General features: G+C 39.2%; 1 protein-coding gene across 3 annotated transcripts; it reads left to right on the forward strand.

Annotated features, from left to right (window-relative positions):
- Positions 1-373: 373 nt before the first annotated feature.
- Positions 374-22,502, forward strand: PUS7 (pseudouridine synthase 7). Of its 3 annotated transcripts, none has more exons than XM_051805132.1 (18): positions 374-453; positions 1,458-1,584; positions 3,122-3,200; positions 3,864-4,242; positions 6,067-6,163; positions 6,282-6,383; positions 7,277-7,421; positions 11,702-11,813; positions 13,095-13,172; positions 14,823-14,951; positions 15,177-15,302; positions 15,609-15,670; positions 16,090-16,250; positions 17,118-17,244; positions 17,964-18,065; positions 19,864-19,993; positions 21,037-21,128; positions 21,779-22,502. In XM_051805132.1, exons 4-18 carry the CDS (start codon positions 3,893-3,895, stop codon positions 21,913-21,915), a joined length of 1,950 nt encoding a protein of 649 aa, XP_051661092.1. In that variant the 5' UTR covers positions 374-453; positions 1,458-1,584; positions 3,122-3,200; positions 3,864-3,892; the 3' UTR covers positions 21,916-22,502. The 3 variants fall into 3 exon arrangements, with proteins under 3 accessions (XP_051661092.1, XP_051661094.1, XP_051661093.1); XM_051805134.1 differs by having other exon boundaries at positions 6,067-6,151; XM_051805133.1 differs by lacking the exon at positions 374-453 and adding an exon at positions 958-977.
- The last annotated feature ends 80 nt before the right edge of the window (positions 22,503-22,582 follow it).

Below are 22,582 nucleotides of genomic sequence, written 5' to 3' on the forward strand. Positions count from 1 at the left end.
TTGAAATGGTACTCGAACATGCCCTCGTCGTGGGACTTAATGCTCAATCAGCGCAGCGTGTTTCGGATGCCAGGGGAGCTCAGGAAAGCCACCATGTCGCTTACACGACTCCTTGGTTTGGCTACAGCCGCATTTTGGAAATTAAACTTTTTTTTCTGCAGAGTTGCAGTTCTCCTGTAAATTCCCATCTGCTTCCCCCAGACGCTCCGCAGGAAGCCGAGCACGGAGGCGCGGACACGAGCAGCCCCTCGCCAGGTACCACCTCCTTCCCGCGGGCTCCGCGACCGCCGTGGGGCGGCGGGGCGGGCACACGCCGGGGCCGCCTCCGCACACGCGGAGCTGGGGCGGGCTCGTCCCCGCCGCCTCCGCCTCCCTCTCTCCTTCCTCCCCTCCCTCCCTCCCTCCCTCCCCGCCGTCCTGACGCCCGGCCCGTCCTCCCGAGCCGGCGTGCGGGTAAGTGGCTCCCCCTCCGCGGCTCCTGCCTGGCGGCGGGCGGAGCCGCGCTCTGCCCCGGCAGCCGCGGCCGCGCAGGGCTCTGCGGCGGGGCCGCCTGTCCGCTCCCGGCCCCCGGCCGGGGGGGCTCCGCCTCGGGGCAACTTCGCCCCCGGTCGCGCCGGGCTTTCCCCGGGCTTTCCCCGCGCCGTGCCGGGACCCCGCGGCTGCGCTTGCTCCGGCCCCCGCGCCCCGGCAGCCCCGGCGCTGGCAGCGGCTCTTCCGGCGCGGCGCCCCGAGCGCTGCTGCGGCCCGGCCCGGCCCGCGGGGCTCCGGCAGCCCTCCTGGCCCGCTCCCTGCCCGCTGCCCCCGCCCCGAGGGTTGGCCTTCGGGCGCTGTTGCTGCTGCATCATCGCGCCCTCTCTCCGGTCGCCTTTTAATCCCACGTGCCTCATCTCATGAGCAGCCAGCTCCGTGCCCAGCGCTGGCGTGCTCCGGCTCTGTTATTTAGTGTGTGTCCCCCGCCCGCCGTGCCTGCCGGGCAGGTACCACACCATTCCCGCCTGGGGAGGAGAATCGAGTCTCTTATTTGTAGTAGTAAATTCAGTCTCTGCTAAAACATTGAAATTGCTGCGGAGTTGCTGTTTATGCAGATTCTGGCTTTTATGGAAACACCTGTTTGTTGGGAAAAGGACCGAGGCAGTTGAGCAGCTGTCAGAAAATAATAGGCGCCTCTCAGCAGCGATCTGCACAAGCGAGGCAGTGTGTGCCCCGCTCACTTCAACTTGCTCCTTCAAATAATTACCCTGCAGAAATTATCCCAGATGATGGCTGCCGTTTGGCACAGGATAGTACTTGGTAGTATGTGAGTCATTGCTCTGCTGTGAGAATAGTCTGCATGTGACAGTTATGTGGAGTATTTGTGCCCAACATTGAATTCATCTAACAGTTTGTACAATTCAATAACTAGATATTACAGTTTTATTTTAGGAACATGAGATTTCTCTTGTTACTGCTTTTGGCAGGTGTCTCAGAGGATTTCACTGTTTTGTTCGCCATGTGAAGACATTCAGAAGCCATCTAGAAGCCTTTTACTCTTCAGTGCTTTATAACCCGGGCTCTGTAGATCTCAGTACACAGGAGAAGAATCTGGTAATGATGGTGAACTGCTTCTCTCGGCTATGATTTTATTTTTTGTTCCTTTTAAAGAAGGGTTCTATGCACTTTTGTTTTTATTTGTGGATACAGTAAAATTGGTGCTTTCAGCTTGAAGGTACACTGATTTGCTAATTGTTCTGCTTTCTTCTCTGTGTGTCTTGTCACTTGTTAGGCAATACATACACTTATTTTTATAAGTTTCTCCCTCTTTCCCTTTTGTTCATTTTTTTGTGTAGCATCCGTTTTCAGCTCTTTATTTGAGCAAAACATTTCAGGTGTTTCTGAAACAGTTGCTCCTCCCTCCTTACCCTAAGTTTGTGATCTCTACAATGGAAAGTCCAGGCCATGAAGTCAGCAGTGGCTAACAGCTTACTGGTAACAATTAGTTACCAACCCAGCACATGCTGATTATCGAGTTAGTAATGAGTCTTCCTTTAAAAACATACCACTTAAATAGAATATGCTATCTAGTGGCTGGACAAATAATACAGGATGATATATGTAGCTCTGAAATACTGCTTTGTGCCTAGATTAATTTCTCAGTAACAGCTGAATCCTATTAATTTAGAAACTTGGTTGTTGTGGGCAAAACTGACTTGACATGGAAATTTAATTTAATTTATTACTTGTTAACATAAACTTTTAATCACCTATTGGCTAGTGAGATACAAAGAAAACCACCACTTAAACAAACACCTGAGGATAACTCCTTTCCTCTCCTTCACTCCTTAACCCCTCAGGTTAAGCTCTGAACCTTGCACAAGGCAGTGGTAGTGCCGGAGGTTGGGGTTGGTACATGGAGGTTTCTTTCTACTGCTCATTCCTTTCCCATTTCTTCCCATGAGGGCCTCTCTACAGGTGTGTCCCTATCACAGTTTGAGTACCTCCACAGGCCACAGTCCCATCAGGCATGTCCTGGCTCTGGTGTGTAGAGCCTTCTTCCAAGAGTGCATCTCCAACCCCAGTGGTTGTCCCCTTCCCTGTGCCTTTTTTAGCACTGTTGTGTGCCTCCTCCTGTGCTTTCTTTTGCATTTCTGCCACTGGCAGATCCTCCCTTTCTTAAATAAGCTGGAGCAGAGGCACCATGTGTTCATCTGATGAGTTGGAGGATGGCAAGTGGTGGTTTTATGGCTCCAGTTGGAACTGGCACATCAGCACAGGGCACTTGATGGCCTCCTCCCCTGCTACCAAATCCTGCACTTTGTCCCCGGTACAGCTGGTGTGCCAGTTGGGCGATGCTGGAAAAAGGGTCCTGTCCTTGCCTAATTAGTTGGAACTCCAACTTCCTTTCATAAACATAGAAATAAAACCAAAGTTCTCTCCTCTAGCTTGCTAAAAAGCAATAATGTGTTGTGTCACTAGGCTGGTAACACTTACCATTGTATTTTTTACTAACGAGTCCATCTGAGTAGCTGTGCAACCTGGGTCAGGGACAGCTGGTTTCTGTCGTGATCACATTTGACAGGTTTTTGTAGGCTTTTTTTTTTTTTGACTAAAAGTTTCTCAGAGTTACTTTTTCTCTGTTTTTCAGATCTGAAGGTGCTAGTTCTGCTGATACAAAGGTGGCAGCTCAAGTTGCTAGGGAAGAGTCAGAACTTTGTTCCACCAGCGTGAGTAGTCATGTTCTTCTTAGAGATCATTTCACTTCCTTGTTGTTTTGTTTGTCCCACTCATTTAGTGATTTTGGTATCTCATCCCTCTTATCTTTTGGGCTGAATTGCTGCCACCTTGAGTTCCCTGTGGTATTGTGTGTGTTGGAAGAACATAGAAAAGGAAGCAATGATATTTCATAGTTGGGGGAATCGAGCCATCGTCACTCAGTCCTTGGAAGATGGAATCTTGATAGAAAATGGAATAATTGAGAATAGTCATGTTTAACAGAAGGCTTGGTAACAAAATGTTTCTTGGGCACTACATTGCTGTTGATAGCAGAGCCTGTGTGTGCACAGGACTGGATGCAGCTATGGTAAGGGCTGGCAAGAGTGACGATGGTGGTAAATGGTCAGTGCAGTACTGAATCCTGCTGTGCTGTAGCCCAGCATGCATGGTGCTTTGGGTGGGTATTAAGTCCCCGTAACATCTCCCTTCTCTCTTCCCAAGTACATATTGCTTCTAGCTGTTTGGAATATTTACTTGATGTTTAACTTAAAAATGCAGAAAGTTATGTAGTTTTTCTGAACCATTGCAGGGGGCAGAGTCCTTGGAGTGAAGAGGCTGTGTATTGATACTGCTCTTAAGCAGACAAGAAATAAACCATTCTTCTTCCTCCTCAGGGCTTTCTATCCTATACTGTGCCTTAAACATGGAAACTGTAGAAATGAATAGTGTGTCCTTGAAACGTCCTCGCTCTGAGGATGATGTGGCTAATGCAGATGAAATCAAAAGACAGAAGATCTTGGAGAAATCTAAGACAGGGAATGACTCTGGGCAGAGTATTGAGACTGTAACAGAACCACCTGAGGACATGAAAAATGAAATAATTCCCAATGAGGAAAGTGAGGAGCAGGAAGAAGAAGAACTAGAGGATAGTGATGAAGATGGAGATCCAGAGAGCTTTGCAGACATGATGAAGCATGGACTGACAGAAAGCGATGTTGGCATAACTAAATTTGTTAGCTCTCATAAAGGGTTTTCTGGAATCTTAAAAGAGAGGTAACTCTTTGTCTTATTATATGTGTTAATTCCTTGTGTAATGCAGTTGTAGTTCTCCATTTTCCTTTTCTGATTCACAGGATGCAAATGGATTGTGTGTGGCCACTAGAGAGGTTCATTACTTTTTATCTAGTGCTGCAACTGAAAGAAAGGTTTAATTTGGGACTTTTCTAGATTGTGGGTTGTTTTTTTTTATTTTCCTGTCAAATGGAGCTCTGAAGAAGGAAGCTGTTCATAAGTAGAAATACATGATTACACTGACCTTTGCTGTTTGCCTTGTGCTCTGGCAGCAGCTCACAGAGTACAGCATACATAAAACCTTATGCAGTACACCCACCTTTTGTATCACTCCTCACTGCTGATACTAGAGGCACTGGAGAACAGCATTGAAACCATCCCTCTTTGGTTCTTCTTTGCTTTGGCCTGACTGTTTTGTGCTAATGTCTTTAAACAAATTTTTTACCAAATGGTCCATTAGGCTTTAAATTATTATCTGATCAGTTCTAATGTCATTTGCAAAACATAAATGGGAATTCTGTAATTCAGGGTGCAGAAGTTGTTATATATACACGTTATATATTTAGTGAAATATTTGGGTTTTAGTAGCTTTTTCTTTATGAAGCTTCTAAGTTTTTTAAATTAAAGAACAGCTTTGAATAAAACAGAATGCAAATACAAAAACTCACTGAAGTGGGAATCATTGTTTTCTGGCCTTAGCAAAGCATTTAAGGATGCTTTGTTTACACACTGAAAAGTCCCTGTTTTTAAATACTGGCTTAATATATAGGTCATTTTACATAATAAAATGATATGTACATATTATGTACATATTTAATCTTTATGTGTGGAGCATTAAGCAGCTAGCATAATCCTTCACTAGGGAACACAGTCTATGCTGAATCTTCTGGGAAATCTGCCAGTTTTGATTGGCCAAAGGTAGCTGGATGGTAGAAAATTCGTGGGCTTGTGGTTATTTTTTGATCCTAGTTTATAACACCTATTATTAAATCAGTCCTGGCATTTTTATGGTACTAGTCACTAGTATGTCTAGACAGCTACAGAGAGTAAGAGAGAGGACACATAATGCTCCTCAGGAAAGAATTCTACCAGTACAATGTACAGCTGCACAGAGGGATGGCAAATGGGGGCTTGGGGAAGGTACAGTAGAAACATTCCCATGGTGAAGTTTCATTCATCTTTCAACATTCATAGAATAAGAATTGTTTTTCTTTTTTCCATTGCAAGCAAATGCTACTTAAAAATCATGTTTTTATTACAGAACATAAATGACTCGATCAGAAACGTCCAATTCTTTGTTGCTGTCGTAGAGAATGCAGACTAACTTTATTTGAATGATCTCTATAACTGACTATATGAACAAAGCTGAATTTGTCCTGCCTTCCTTAGAGTAGCTAAAAAGTGGCACTTTATCCTGCAGGTTACTTGAAACAATGGAGTTAATGCATTCATGTTCACACCGTGGCAATGCAATAGAGTCTTAATTGTCAGTAATGACTGGGATTGAGGATATGCATTAGTGATCTCTGCAAGCTAGTGAGAAAATGACTCAGAATAACTACAGCAGGTGTTTGGTGATGTGCAGAGAAGTCTGCTGTGTTTAGATGTGTGTTCTCATGGTATCTGTCTGGGGGGTGGGAATAGGTACAGCTTTCCCATGGTTTAGGTTTCTTTTATGTGAACTGACTTATGTGAATTCAGAATTCTTCAGTGAATTCTGCTAACAAACTGCTTCTCGGGAAAGGACTTCTTGTGATGTGGGATTTTTATTTTTATTAAAATGTAATGCATGTTTCTTCCTATCAGATACTCGGACTTTGTTGTCCATGAAATAGGCAAAGATGGACGTGTGAGCCATTTAGATGACTTTTCTGTTCCAGTGGATGATGAGGTAAATTTTGAGGTAAAAGATTTGGTAATGGTTATGCTTCTTAAAGCTCCTTGAGCAAGAACATTAAAATACAGAAAGTTGTTCCATGAGGGTTACTGGATGTTTTTTTTTCCTCCCGAATATGCATTAGGACCCATCAGAAGAAACATTTACAGTTTTGTCAGATGAAGACAAGCAGCGTTTAGAGGAGCTCCAGCTTTTTAAGAATAAGGAAACTAGTGTTGCCATAGAGGTAAAATTAATAAATTATATGAACTTTGGGGGTGAGGGCAGAGGGAGTATGAGAGGGAATGAGTGGAAGGTACGTGCTTTCTAGTGCATGTAATCTGTAAGAGCAGTTTGAACAGGATGCAGGAGGCAATACCAAACTGTTTCCAGTTTAAGAGTTTAATTCTGTAAAGTCTCACAGATTTACTCAAATTCATGCATTTGAGTTGTCATTTTGATTTTGGTGGTATTGAACACAGAACTTAAATGCAGGTTTTAATTCCTGCTTGCAATATTTTGGTTTTCTGTCTAGTATTGTTTTATAGAGTAACAAGGTTTAAATAAAACATCCATGCTGATGAAACACTGTTTTCAAGGTCAGTGTTTAGTGATTTAATAGAAAAGAAGATAAATATGGTCTTCTGTAACAAGAAAGATAAGAAGGTACAAAATGAAATTAAAACCTTAGTATTTTTAAACATCCAAATATTCCATGTACTTGAAGAATAACTGTTGAGCTAAATTTGGGACACAAAGATGAGTAGGATTAGATCTGGTAGTTTCAAATAAGCATTCACACCAAATAATCTTATCTAGCTATTTTTTTTTCCTTTAAAGCATATAGAAAAAATTTGTTTTGCTGGAGTTTTCTTTAGAAGAGGGAATTTTATTAAGTGCAGAAGACAGGAATAAATCTTGAGAGTTTTCTTCTGTGAGTGTTGAGACTGAAGTTTGCAACAGAGTTATTTATTATTTTTCAAACTAATTTTAAGTAGGCCAGACTTTTAAAAGTATACCTATTCAGTATTTATTGTTATTTGGTAGGTTTTCTTTAAGCATGCAAAATTTAACTCCAAGAGAATCCTTCCCCTTCTGTATTAATTTATTTGGTTTCTGCATCTATGTGTGTTAACACAGGTGATTGAAGATACCAAAGAAAAAAGAACAGTCATCCACCAGGCTGTGAAGTCCTTGTTTCCAGGACTGGAGACTAAAACAGAAGATAGAGATGGAAAGAAATACATTATTGCTTATCATGCTGCTGGGAAAAAAGCCCTGGCAAGTGAGTTTCAGTATCACAGCAGTTGGGTAAAGTAAATGCTAAAATTATCCTGAAAATAAGAATTGTTAGTAAGTACTTCAAGTGGAGCATACTTCTTATGTAGTCTGGCTTTGCTTTTTCCTTGTTGCAACCGATGCTGTGCATCTAAAATGACTAGGAACACAAGAAACGTTTCAAATTTAAATTTCTACTTGTTTTTCTTTCCAAATAACTAATCCAGTACAACCATGTCAGAAGTGAGAACATCTCCTGCTATTTCAATAGGAATAGGCAAAAGGGGCTTAATTTTCAGTATTTTTTGAACTTAGGTTTCATGAACTTACCTGGATGTTTAAGTTTGCAGTGGGAGTACGAGGTTGTAGTTGGAATGTGTACATTACACTGACAGTCGGTGTAATCTTGACTGTCTTGAAAATTCATGACAAAATTCTCAATGACTTGAATAGAGACAAACACCTATTTGTTTTCCCAAAGTTATAGTTTTATATAAACGTAGTATATTTACCATGATCTCTGTTTCCAAGGCTAATTATATTTGCAGAAATATGTCTTTATTAATTATAAATCACATTTACTCTTTTGGAATAGTCAAAATAATGAAGGATTTTCAAAATTAAGTACTATCCACCTTAATCTTGCAAATACTGCTTTGGTTACTGGGGATAAACTAATGTGTTCTACATTTTTTTAATGTTACTACTAATTTGTTGCTGTTGTAAGTTTAGAAGATTAATACCTTTTGTTAAATGTGCACCATTCTGCATGTAGATAAAGTTTGGTTTAAATTGGTTGCTTTCCTGTGTCATTTCAGCCTACTACAAATGACAGTATGTAAATCTAATCCTTGGATTTTAAAGATGAAGGAGAAAGGATAAGGAGCTAGAAAAGTTTAAAATTGGAAACAAAATCATATCCATATTCAATTTAGTTATTTTTTTAAGGCTTGTTCTGTGCAACTACAGGAATGTTGTACTTTTATGGGTCCATTTATAATGTGTTTGTCTCTTACTTAACTGTGTCTAGAAAATGTGTATGTTTGCATGCTTTATGCATGGAGTATGGATACTTACCAGCACAAAATTCTCCTAAGCCAGTTTTGTTCTCTGTTGATTTGTAACAGTTTTACCTCCACCATTTCCTTCTGCTGCTTCTATTCTTTAACCGTTGTTACAGTCGAGTGGTTGGTGTTAAGCTGACCGGTCTGATTTAAGAGATACTGTATGAAAGAATTCAAGTATTTGAAATATGCTGAAAAGAATGTAGTGGTGTGTCTCTAGGATTAAAACACTATCTGGAGCACCATCTTGTGATGCAGAGAAGCATCATCTATCTAAACCTGGATTCCTGAGCTGTGGATGCTTCAGACACCTGTGCATGTTGGTGGAGATGTGTGCAGTTTCAGTGAGTGTGTGTAAATGTTTATGGATGTAAGATTGAAGAGTGCAGGTTCTTTTTAGCCAGGATTATATTTATCTTTTGTGTTTACATAGCCACAAATATGTCTTAGTCCTGAGTGGGCTCCCCAGGCAAGAAATAATTCAGAAGTGTAGAATTTTCGAATATTAGCTGAAATATCTGATTACTTTTGTTGATAATGTGAAAGGTTCCCAAACATGCTTCCTAAAATGTAAAATCAGAAGCTGCTTGGTGTCCATAGTAAGTTTACACCCAAAATACTTAAAATACTGTCTTACTAAGTTGTCAGTAAACTGTTGTTTCATCATTGTCCACAAATTAAGTTTGTTGCATCTCTGATTGAAGCTTTCCATATGTTCACTGTTTCCCTCTGCACGATTCCATTGCATAACTGTCTAAATTGCTGTCATCCACCACCTAACTATTGGATGCTCCCTGAAGCATAAATAATCCCATAACCATAAACCTGCATGTTCACTTCTAAAAACACTTTGACAGTCTAAAAATTAAATGCTACTCTTTTGTGCTCTTTATGCTCTGCATTGGGACAGAGGTCAGAACTGCAACAGGTAAGAGATGTTGACATTTCATGCTAACAGAAATGAAATGCCAACCATTATGACCTCCTAAATAGCAACAGGACTGGCCAAACTGGTAACAATTCCTTAAAAATCCCTACACAAAAATAATGCTTAAAATTCCCTGAAACAGCCAAGCATTGGGCTTGTTCTATCTCTTTTTTGTAGTGCAGTATAGGCAGTAGTCGTTTGGTGCAGAGAAAGTCTACCAGTAATAAGGGATGTGAATTACCAATTTTGACAGTACTGTTTGACAACTGTGGTAAATTTTCCATAGATTTCAGTAAGCCAGGCCTTTGCCCTTCAGCCTATATTTCAGACACTGCTATCTGTCTTTATACAACTTTAAAAGTATATATCATACATCCTGATATTAAAAATGAGCTTCCAGCCCTCAAGTTTCAGCAAAAGGTTTGGAAAAAGGGCTTGGAAATATAGATTTACTGTCAAAAATGTAACATGACTGAAACACAGCAATAAGGACTGCAAACTGTCCTGTTGGTCCATCTACCCAGTTGAATACTTTGAAGTATTGGGTGAGGAATGGTTAAATATCAGGACTGTAGCTGTACCCTCTGTTGGATAGGCACATGGCTATGATGCCAAAGCATGAGGAGCCCATTGATATGCATAGTATCTATAGAACCTCTATAGTCTAGACCAGATTAGGGCTCACTTTTTTAAGTGTGTTGAAATGACCGTGTGATGATGAATTAGTTCAATTTAAAGAACGATTCCAGCTGGAGAAGGCTTTCCTTGTGAATTGAGCTCAGTCTTTCCCCTCTTCCCTTCTAATAGCCAAGAGCTTCGTGGAGGAGGAGGATGCTCTTCCAGCTGACTGCAGGTTTCATTGATAGTGCTTAAGAGCAGTGGTGGCTCAGAATGGGAGACCAGCAGAGGTGTGAGGTCTCTTAACAGGCTTTGGACCGTACTGCTCCGTTTAGGACCTGGGAAACTCTGTGGGAAGAGGGTTTTGCTTAGAAACTGATGGTGCAAGGCAAGTGGTGCAGGAATTCTAACTGATCGAAAACTCTACAAATAGCATTTTACACTGTAGCATCCAAAATTATTTTTGCAGAAGTGTGTGTATGGATGCCAGCTTCTCAAATAAAAAAAAAGATAAGGAAGAATTAAACGTATTTACTGTCGGGGGGGTATCTGGCCTTTATCAAACTAATGTGAACAAAAAGAGCAAAATTTCTCAAGAAGTGTTCCTGCATTGGTGTTTATATATTGAAATAGGGCTTGCTTTTTCAGTTAGCTTTTGCTGTTTTGAAAGATGCTTGTAACCTTTTTGTACAAAACCAGGAAAGTCTGCTTTGTGGTTGCCAAGAGATAAGGGACTTCTTATTTAAAACAAAACAGATTCTTAGTTTGTTCTTATAAAGCAAAGAATTGATAAAGCACCTCAAAACTGGTTGCTAAACCTGTGTAGAATCAGTCCCCCTTCCCAATAATGCCATTAACGGTGGGTTATTATAAAAGGAAAGTTTTATCTCTGGAGGCTTTATTGTGCAGCAGAAGCTTGACAAATCATCGACAGTTTTCTTCTCTGGAAAGTGCCAAATAATTGCACAGAACTGTACATCAGTTGTTAGTCTGTGGGAGCTGAAGTTATCTCACCCTCCAGCCTTCTCTAGGCACGGCACAGTATCAGCCTTGTTAGTGTCTCTCATGTGCCAGATCTCTCTCTCCCATAGGATTAAAAAAAAAAAAATCACCTTACAGTAATCTTTTGAGTGTACTTTTTTAGGCTTTTGTAGAGATACAATTCATGCTTTTGCATGACACATAGAAAAAATCCTACAGAAATAAAGAATATGACCATACTATAAATAATAATTGTAGTCTTCCTACAAACAGGCTTCCAATGGTCCTCAACTATTGATTATAGAAGGCACTAGATGAAATGTGGAGTGGCTGCTACTGCTGAAAATCAGTGTAATGATAATGTTTTTAAGAAATTTAATCAGGTGATATGGCAGTTAAATGACTAGGATATATTTTTAGATAATTCCATGACAAGGGAAGTGTTGCTATTTCATTCAGGATTTTCTAGGTGACAGAGCTGATTAAAGAGAAGTTTACAGCCCACTGGAAGGGGAGGTATTTTTCATTGTGCTTTACAGCTTTTGCTGTCAGTAATTAACTCTTTTCATTTTTTTTTAAAGCAGATGGAAATTAGCAGAAATTGACTCTTGCATATTTGTTTTAAATGCAGCTGCAATGGCAAATATATTAATTAATTTTTTTAAAAAAATGACACTAACCTTTTTGCTTTTAAAGATCCAAGAAAACACTCATGGCCAAAATCTAGGGGAAGCTACTGCCATTTTGTACTGTACAAGGAGAACAAAGACACTATGGATGCCATTAATGTCCTATCCAAATTTTTAAGGTAAGGCTGATGTTTATGCCAGTCTGGCAGCCCTGTATGTTTGATGTTACTGTAAATGTTATGCTTCAGAATTATGTAAGAGCAACACAAGTGATTGCTATTGCCTAATTTGTAGACAGTGTTTAAAATAAAAAGTTATTTTAGAATGTCAAATTTGAAACTGAAAGGTTTTGTAGGGAGGTGAGAATGGAACAAAGTGAGCCTAAGAATTTTAAGAGACTACTCGGCTGCTTCAGTGGAAAAAGCCCACAATTGACGTTGGCTGATCTGAGAGAGGCTTGGCAGCTCAAAACCTCAATATGTGTAACCTGAATTAAAAACCAGTTTTTTTCCAGTTTGTGAATATATGCAAGTATGTTATGAACCTGTTAGTTATTGTTGTGATAATATGCTGATCAGTTCCTAAGCAGTTACACTTGATAAACTGTTGTTCTGTGTATTAATTTCTCCATGGCAACACAGGCTTAGTTCCTTTCACCCCATCAAGTGCAGAAACAAAAAGATTGGCCAAGGCGTGACATGAACACAGTGAATTGCAGAGGAAGGGCAATTTTAAAATTGGGTCAGTTCAGTGATCTACTGGTAGGGAAACTTCTCCACTTCTCCTTTTCCTTTGGCCTCTTCCTGCCCTCAAAAAAATGTTTGTAATCTAGATTATAACTGTTATGCCACTTTATATTTGTATTTGAGAACAGAATGGCAGGAGCATAGTTAGGTAGAAAACTATGTGTAATGGCAATCCTGCTACCCCCTGGTGCCCATAGCTGGAATAACTGAAAATACTCCTTGTATAACACAGGCTATAAAGTCCAAAGTGAAAAAGAAATTTTCCTCTCAAGGAAATAAATGGATCAAATTTTAAATTAACTTCTCATACTCTCACATAATGTGCAGGCATAGTATTCAAACAGAGGTGGTGTTAGAAGTTTAGGGAAGAAGTGGACATGAATTTTTTTTTTTTAGTGAACTTAGTGGTGGCTGTGCATTTGTACATTAAGTGAATGTATATGAAGAAGTACTTCAAAGCTCATATTTTCAAAGCACTGTTGTGGTAAAAGTGAATTTGTCTACATATAATTAAAACAGAAGTTTCCCTTTGTTTTATGTACTCATAGATGAGACTAGAAAATGTCACACATCTGTCAAATTGTAGCCTAGTTCTGGGGAATGTAGGTATATTTTTACTATAGAAGATTAATAATTCTAGGTAATTATGCTAAAAATTATGTTTGATCTGTTGCTGTTTTAATATACATAATATTTGTTACTGTTGCTTTTAAGAGTGAAGCCAAACATATTTTCCTACATGGGAACTAAAGATAAAAGGGCTATAACTGTTCAAGAGATCGCTGTTCTCAGGTAAGTAAAAGTATACCCTGGAGTATGTGCACTGCTGCTGTGACAGCTTGAATATCTTGCTAAATACCTTAAGGACTCAGTGAACAAATGGCAGATTTGGGTCCTGATCTTGTAAAGCACAGGTATTAATGAAGATACCATAATTCTTTTTTGTTCCATGGTGATCATCAGTATTTTCTGAGTCATAGGCTGGATATGTGTATTTGCTGAAGCAGTGGGACACATTGCCTATGTGCTCTCATGCTGCATGGATCCCATGCAACAGCAGAAAAGCAGAATGACATGGTGAAAATTATGTCCCATTTCTTTCCTGACTTTTGTTTCCCCCTTTCTCCAGCTGGAATCCTATTTTCTTTCTCACTGAACTCTCTGAACAGCTCCAGAGAAGGCTAAACCACTGCCTTTGCTCATCTGTGAGTAGCCAGAAGGGCAAAAAATTAGGAGGAATTTTTCCTATCTAAACCTATTCCCTTAAGTCACCTACTAAGAGAAAATAAAATTTATGTTGTCATATTCCAAGATAATTATATGGTTTCTGGACACTTTAAATAAGCATTACACCCATAACTGAGAATGACAGATGTCTCCCAGTCATATATTACAATATCAGTTTAGCAAGTTGGAATATTCTGCCTGCACTACTATTTACAACTTTTTGAAAACCACACTCAAGTGAGGAATTCCGTGGTTTGAGAGCCAGAAGTTTGATGAAATCCTTATTAAAAGGAGGGAACCCACTACTTAATTGTTGATATATTTCCTCCTGTTGTTTTGGACATGCATATATTTGCACACGTAAAAGGAGATGCTGATCTGTGAATCGTGAGAAGCCCCTGATTCTTGTTGCTGCAAGGCAGGCTTGCAAAGTGATGACAGATAACCAAACCTGTGGTGTAGCCATCTCAGGTGCTGTTCTGTTTACTTTTTAACATGATCACTTTAAATATTGTGCCCAAGAGCTCCAGTGTGGAGCAAGCATGGACTGGGGGGAGTGTATTGATGTGTGGTGTCTGTTCAGTAGTGCCACAGCACCCAACTCTCCCGAACAGGACAGGAGATACTGCCAGCTAATCAGCCCCCTCTGAGCTTAGTATGCTGACCATGCTAGTTCATAAACTCCTCTATCCCGGTATAAATTTTAGCAGAAGGGTCCAAGAGCAGCTCAGTAATGCAAAGAACAGGATATGCTTCCAAAAATACTAGCAACAAAAACAACGGATATCAGTGACAGATTGGATTCCATGTTCCTTCATCTGCATCAAGTGTACACAGTGCCTAATTTTACTTAACTCTGTGTTGATGACTTAGGTAACTGGAGCTGATACTGTGCTAACAGCATTCATGGAGCAGTTAATCAGATAAAGCAGAGTTCAGCTTGTGGGGTACACTATGCGTTGATATTGCAACATACTTTTTTTGGAGTTCGTGTTGTAACATAGATGTGAAAAGACAGTGCTATTTTCTCTTGTATGAGTAGCCTTAAGAACTACCTGATGTTTTCTTTCAGCTGTTTCATTAAAATATTTTTAAAAGGCAGCAGTAGAAAATTGGGGAATGGGGCTCGCTGCTTTTTGTTTTGTAATGCTAGCATTTCTGTATTTATCTGCTTTTCTAAGCATATGTTGGTCACTGTTTTCTGTTTCTTTTCAGAATCACTGCACAAAGACTTGCTCATTTGAATAAATGTTTGATGAACTTCAAATTAGGAAATTTCAGTTACAAGAACCATCCACTGAAATTAGGAGAATTACAAGGGAACCATTTCACTGTTGTTCTCAGGTAGTATGTTAGTATGTTTTAAGACAGTTCTGTTAGAATTTCTTTTCTTTAAATAGGTAAGAGATATCAGTGCAACTTGGGTTACAAAACAGAAATCTTATTGGCAGGAGTCTGTTGAATTTGATATATGCTATATAATATTGATGTTAAGCTTCAATATTATGAGCATCACAAAATAGCATAAGCTCTTAATAATCTGTCTTTAACTTTTTTTTTTAATACTAGAAACATAACAGGAACTGATGACCAGATAGAGCAAGCAATGCACTCTCTCAGGGAAATTGGATTTATTAATTACTATGGAATGCAAAGATTTGGAACCACAGCTGTTCCTACTTATCAAATTGGCAGGTATGTGTTGCTTTCATTCCCCTCCTTTTCTGTTTTTTTTTTTTTAAATTTTATTCTTATCCCTATCCCTGTGTAACTTAATGTATTTTTGGGAACGTTTTTCTGGCATATTGCACATACCAGTTTTAATTTTAGATTCAAGAAAGATCTGGTTTCTGAGCATGCTTTAGCAGTTATCTTGCATAAGAGCACTACTTTTAATATTGCATAAGTCTAAACACAAATACTTATTTTTTTGATAAGTTGGTAAATCCCCTTAAAATATATTTAGTTAGATCTTAATACACTTTCCTGTTTGAATCTTAGAGCTATTCTGCAGAACAATTGGAATGAAGTAATGGATTTGATATTAAAACCACGACCAGGAGGTAAGGACTGAAAAATGATACATCAAGTGTTTCTGCCTCTTCTCCTCCAAGAATTGTATATTCAGGAAAAACGATTTTAGATTTTGATCCTTAATTTGAAAAGACATTTGTGAGGACAGCTTTGCACCTGCTAAACTTGAGGCAGTTTAGCAATGGAGAAGCAATCTTCAGACTTTGCCTTTCTGCTTATCTTTCCTTGCTGTGCAGTTTTTTTGCAGTGGGGGTGAAAAGGGACCTGAATGCTTACAGTCTGCTCAGACTCCATGTGAAGCCTTCCAGCCTCAAGTGTTCTATGATTCTGTTCATTTCTGTAATTACTGTGACTGAAACTTTAATTTTTCAACTGTTTTAACAAAAGGTGAGATGGATGCTTTTTTGGTGTGTAGTTAAAATATTTTTATTTTACATTCTCATTCTAGCTGAAAAGGGATACTTAGTAAAATGCAGAGAGGAATGGGCAAAGACTAAAGATCCAGCAGCTGCCCTCAAGAAACTACCTGTAAAAAGGTGCGTGGAAGGGCAGCTTCTACGTGGACTCTTAAAGTATGGAATGAAGAACATAATCTCTGCATTTGGCATAGTGAGTGTAAAAGCACTGGGGGGTGTTTACTTCGATAAACATTCTTTTGATGGTATCATGATGAATTTGAAATAGACTCATAGATGCTTGATGAATGCCAAGTTAAGTTTAAAATCCTGCCTTTTTGGTTGCAGTACTGCTGCATGGTAACTGATGACATCTGTAATTAATGTATGCATAATAAGCTTTCCAGCATATACAACAATCTTCCTGGTATGTTGGAAGCAATACAGTTATACTTAGTAAATATATAGTAGGGGTCTGAGAACTCTGCAAAAGTTCAGTTTCAGTGTTTTTCTGTTGCTTTAAGAGTATAAATCAAACTGATTCTGGGCTAATGACTCAGCCTAGTCTAGAGGTGATGGATTCACTTGTCACTTTCAAGTGCTGTAATCAAGATCAAGTCTTTGGAGAAAATACCCCATCACCAGCAAACTACTGGGCCCATTGTAGGAGACAAGGAATAATTTCTTGTTTATGAAGAAGATAATTAGAATAACACTGGGCTTTCACAGCTGTAAAGTTCACTTAAGATTTCAGGAGGCTGAGTATGAATTCAGTGTTTTATAATAGCCCCATGTGTTTGATCAGCTGTTGAATAATAAAAAAAAAAGTGTGGTTTTTTTTTTTTCTAAATTTAAGCACAATTCTTTTTTGTACAGATTTCAAGCGTATAAAAGCATTATTTCTTCACATACACTTTTCCCAAATAATGAACAAAAATCAAATCTGTATACCAAGAAATTGTGTTAGTCTTGTTGCTGGATAAGGTAACATTTCAAATATATACCTTTTTGGTTATGATCATGAGAAAAAACTTAAAAATACATCTTTCTAGTGTTTCACTTTTTTTTTCTTTACTTTTAGATACCAAGAAATAATCGTTTAATGTATATTCATAGCTACCAGAGTTATGTGTGGAATAATATGGTGAGCAAGAGAATAGAAGAATATGGGCTTAGAGCTGTACCAGGAGATCTCATACTTAAAGGAGGTAAAATCAGACAAAGCTGGTGATGCTGTGTAGTTCAAATTCCTGCGAAAACAAGGCACATAGCACATGTTTGTCTGATACAGCTTACATAATTTTGCTCTCTCCCATTTTGGCCCAGTGATATCTGAATTTGTTGGCCTTTTTTAATCAAATTTTACAAGGAATTGGAAGTTAGGTATTGCACTTCCATGAGCTCTTGGTTTGCTCATTTTTCCAAATAACTGGACAGGGAAGAGAGACGACAGAGGACTGATTATTCTCAAGAATGACCTCAAACCTAGTTAGGATATGAAGAAGTATGAAGGGATGTTATGAATGTTTTAACCATAAAAGCTTTTGATTGCATTAGTATCTTTGTAAAGCAGAAGCTCCACTCAGTTAAAACTTTCTTCACTTGGATTTGCTCTGGTATTTCCCACAGTATTTCTCCTTTATGTATGCCTGATGCCTGTAAGGGGTCTGTTCCTCTAGCAGTCCTTACTTACTTCATTCAGCTTTAAGTCACTGGAAGCCAGGCTGTGATTGTGCCAGTAACTGTGACAGCCTTGAAGGCTGTTACTTCTTTTCTTGGAAATGTCTATTAAGTGGAGATAAAAGACGGTAGTTATCCCTCGCATAGAACGTTTATTTCAATCAAAACGTTTGTTTTAAATTTAGCTAATGTTAACTGTCACAGACATCCATACTGGTAACTCATCGTTTTTCTGTCCTGCCTGTAGCCACAGCTGTTCATATTGAAGAAGGAGATGTTGATAACTACACTATCCACGATGTAGTGATGCCATTGCCTGGATTTGATGTTATTTATCCAAAGCATAAAAGTAAGTCTGACTGTTAACTGATATATTTACTCGGAAATTGTAAGTGTGCTTTAAGATTGTTCTTTAAAGGAAGATGAGATATATACAGCCTTGGTGACCATTAAAACAATATACTATTTCAGATCTCTGATACATTACTGTCAGCCTTTTGTTGCTGCCAGGTTGCTCTGTTTAGTCTCCTTCCCACTGGGAATCCCTGATAACTGTCAGCAGAGTTGCTCCCTAGCCTATAGCACTGCAAGGAGTTAATCAGACTCAGATACAGGACTTTGTCCTTACTGAATTTCATGAGGTTCCTCCTGGCCCATTCCTCTAGCACACCTAGGTCCCTCTGAAGGGCAGTCGGGTCCTTGCGTGTATCTAATGCCATCCCAGCTTGGCTTTGTCCACAGACTTGTTGGGGTGAATTCCAGCTTTTCTCCATGTATGCTGATAACAGTGTTTAACAGGACATATTCCAGTTCCTTGAAGAATTCTGCTTCTAGGTAGAGCTTAAACCTATAGTGACTATCTTTTGACATGATGAGCCAGACAGTTCTTACCTGCACAGCAGCCCACCCACTGTAACATTCTAACCTTGGATACAAGGATGCTGTGGGAATATGTTGACAGCCTTGCTAAAGGCAACAGTCACTGCTCTCCCCTCATTCACAGGTGTAGTAATTTCATCATAGAAGGCAGTAAGTTCAGTGTTTTGGGGTTTTTTTGGTTTTTTTCTTCCTTTTTCTCCCTTTGTTAAAACCACACTCATTGTGTGCCCAGAGGGAATTAGCTCCATTATTTTTCCCCAGGGACCAGAGTGAGTCTGACTGGTCTGTAATTTCCTAGATCATCTTCCCTGCTCTTTCTGAAACTGAGTACAACACTTGGTATTCATGATCATTCACAGATAATAGAGGAAAGGGTTACCATGACATGAGCCAGCTCTCTCAGCCTGCATCTTCTCCCACTACCAGTAGTCCCTCTCTTTCTTGAACCTTGCCTCTAGGAAGAGAGGCCTGGGAGACCTTGCTGATCAAGGCTGAGGCAAAAGGACCACTGAGACCATCAGCCTTAGGTCTGTCACTAGACCAGCTGCCCCTGTTAATAGCAGGACAACATTTTCCTTGTTGTCTTCTTTCATTCCTTGTGTCGCAGCTTAACTCATTTTGTTCTTGATGTGTGTTGCTGAATTCAACTCTAGCTGAGCTTTGGCTGTACTAACACCATCCCAATGTGCCTGGACAGCGTTGGTATATTCCTTCTTTGTAGCTGGATCTAGCTTTCAGCTACTGTGTGTATCCTTATAGGTTAGTCATTAGTTCCCTGTTTAGCCAAACCAGTCTCCCAATATGTTTTCCTCAATATCAGGTTGAACTGCTCTTGTGTTTGGTTGTCAAATTGTCAACTCAGTGCACTCTGCTGCTTTTTCAAAGGGAGAGTAGCAGGTAGTCTGGCCCTTTGCTTTTTTTTTTTTCTTTTTTTCCCATATACCTGAGATTAGTCTTGTTGAAGTCTAGGTAATTGTAAAGCATGCATGAGATGGCAATAAAGTGTCAATAAAATATTTTGTAAGTTTTGTTTTCAGCTGAAAGTTTAATTTGATAAGATGTTTTCTTGGTTATTGCCTCTATTAATCAGGGTGTAGAAGCAAACATTGTAGATAATAAGATTTGCAGTAATTTTAAACTTCTGTGTAACATTTGTCCCATATATGCTGAAAACTACTAAATGCCAAGGAAGGAATGACCCATGAAAACAGGCTGTTTCAGTTGGCCACACTATGCTCTGTCCTAGTAAATACTTTCCTCTCTTGCAGTTGGCGAGGCCTACAAGGAAATGCTCGTAGCTGACAATCTTGATATCAACAACATGAGGCATAAGATCAGAGATTACTCACTTTCTGGAGCATACAGAAAGATTATCATTCGACCTCAGAATGTCAGTTGGTGAGTAGGAGGGTAAAGGAAATTACACTTGAATTGACAGCATAGAGTTTATGTGAGATAGTGACTAAGTACAGAAAACCATGAGACTGTTCCTTGGGACGTCTGTGTAAAGGAAGCATAGCTAGGGAGGAGTCTGCATTTCCCTCATTTCCCTTTTTAACGCAGTTGAAGTTGAACTATACTCTTATTTCTTCCTTGGTCCTCTGGTTCTGTGATAGATATCAAGATGTCTGTCTAGTTGTTCACTCTCCTTGCCAAGGGCTTGAACACTTCATAGATAACTATTTATGTTGAAATGATGATAGATAATATTCCAAACAGAGTGTTTTTTGTAATCTTGCTATGAGAAAGTTGGTCTTCAATTACCTATCAATCACTTAAACTTACTAAATCGCTGTTGTTAGAGATACAACCTAGTTGTCACATGGCAACTGAATAAATACCTTTTAAACAGGTACAAATGTGTAGAAAGACTTGATCACAGATGCACAGAAAAAATATAGAGGGTTTAGGAGGAAGATCAACAATACAAATATTTATACACTTGAAACATCACTGCTAATTAAGATAAAGCTTATCTACTTCCCAGTTATTTTTTGAGCCTCGTTGTTACATATGGAATAGGGACATATGGAAAAATTCCATGCATATGGAATTTCTGTTAAATGAATGGCAGAATATGTTTAAGCACTTTCTAGGTGTAGATGACTGTATTTAAAGGCTTTGCTTCTCTTAAGTTCTCATAGTGTTGACACCATTCTTACCTTCTTGTAAATCCTGACAGCCCACGAGGAAAAACAGATGAGTTATGCAAAGAAACTTCTCACTAATTTATTTTTTTTATAGTCTTCATCAGACAGAGGCATCTTCTACATAAAGCTTTACTAGTTATTGTGCCATAAATGCCAACTCCGTTTCAGTTTTAACTTGCAAATTGGAATAATAATAAATAGTATTATTATAATAAATATACATTTATATAAAATACCACATGTTATCCTAAATAATTAATAATGATAATAAACATTATGTATATTATAAAGGGAGGTTGTTGCATATGATGATCCCAAAATCCCATTATTTACTACGGATTTGGATAAACTGGAAGGAAAACCATTACCAGTTCTCCCTACAGGTGAGTTGATTTTTGCTAGTTTTCAAAACAGTAGTTTGATCTGGCTGTTGCTTTCAACTGCTGCGTATTGAAAGCTCTTTTAAGGAAGAGCTTTCATTTAACTAGACTGTTAAGCAGTGGCATTAACAATCTCCAAAGCCAGGTGTCTAAATAAGGGCCCTTATTTCCCAAGGGTGCAAGCCATTCTTCCAGCAGTAACAGTATTGACTGTTACATTTTCTTATAGGCATCTGTAAAATCGAGGAAATGCTGAGCAGTGAATGTCTGCAACTTGCAAAGGTGGAATTAAGCCACAAATTGTCTGTACAGTTGAGCTTGTATTATTTGTCCTGAACACAAGAGATTACTCAAATACTTAACTCTGGTCACAAAATGTTTTTACACTGCTTTCCAGAAAAGTGAAGAGAGGCTAGAATTCAGTTTTGAAAGAACAAATGTTTGCTTTTAAAACAAAGAAAACTTATGTTATAAAGATGTTGTTTTATGAAATTTCAGTGTGGATTGTAAATAGGAATGTGAGGATGGTGGTTGTTCTGCTTTAAGGGTTGGGGGATTGGTTGTGTCCGGTTTAGACGGCTTCCAGAATAAGCATTGCATAAACCCTTAACAACTTTTTCTTGCTTTGTGTCTTCTCTTACACCTTATGATAGATGGTAAATTCAGGGCACTAAAGATGGAGTTCTCCCTTCCCCCATCTACTTACGCTACCATGGCCATTCGGGAAGTTTTGAAAATGGACACAAGCATAAAGAACCAAACACAACTGAATACTACCTGGTTGCGCTGAATGAACTGCAAAATGACTTTAACATAAGTAAAGTGATTTCTTATTTACATGTTCTGTACAAATCCTTAAAGATTGACAGTAAGAGATTTGTATTTTTTTAAGTTTTTTTAGTGCTAGCATTTAACTTCAGTAGTCATTTGCAAGATGGTGACTGTAATATAATATAGATCTTAGAGAATGGTGCTTTTTACTGAATGAGTAAGCTGCTTGAGCTGTAACACGGGCGCGTCTTTAGAAATGGGCTTTTAATAGCATCAGACCTGGAAGAATGTTTAGCTTGCTTTCTTTTGGCGAGCACTGAATGTTTTAATCAGTTCAGCACACCTTGAAGTCTCTTCAAATACACCGAATTACAGCTGAGGAAGATGAGTTACAACAAAGTGAAGATACTGATGAACGCAGGTATCGCAGGAATCTTTGCTGGTAGCACTTGCACTGACACAGTAGAGGATTCTGTTAGCGAGGCTTTTTGCGTGCTGTAAAGCTGTTTTAAATAGTCGGGACTTTCCATCCAGAAAATACTTGTATGTTCCAGCGGTTACCTGTACCAAAGAACAGGTACTGAAAATAAATTAACCTGAAAGCCCGAGCGTGTATCAGTAAGTGCCTCTGTCGCCCCTCCCTGCCCTTTGCTTCCCTCACGGGCAGGAAACCGGCAGCGGCTCCG

Source organism: Manacus candei, unplaced genomic scaffold, assembly GCF_025592945.1.
Source record: "Manacus candei isolate 608988 ecotype Guabito, Panama unplaced genomic scaffold, ASM2559294v1 h1tg000063l, whole genome shotgun sequence".
In the NCBI taxonomy this organism is placed as follows: domain Eukaryota; kingdom Metazoa; phylum Chordata; class Aves; order Passeriformes; family Pipridae; genus Manacus; species Manacus candei.

What these genes read in the sequence shown, in the direction of transcription:
- PUS7 (XM_051805132.1), top strand. Translation starts at nt 3,893, where the DNA reads ATGGAAACTGTAGAAATGAATAGTGTGTCCTTGAAACGTCCTCGCTCT. An exon ending in CATTTCACTGTTGTTCTCAG is followed by an intron (nt 14,952 to 15,176) that starts GTAGTATGTTAG and finishes TTTTAATACTAG; the next exon opens with AAACATAACAGGAACTGATG. An exon ending in TATTTATCCAAAGCATAAAA is followed by an intron (nt 18,066 to 19,863) that starts GTAAGTCTGACT and finishes CCTCTCTTGCAG; the next exon opens with TTGGCGAGGCCTACAAGGAA.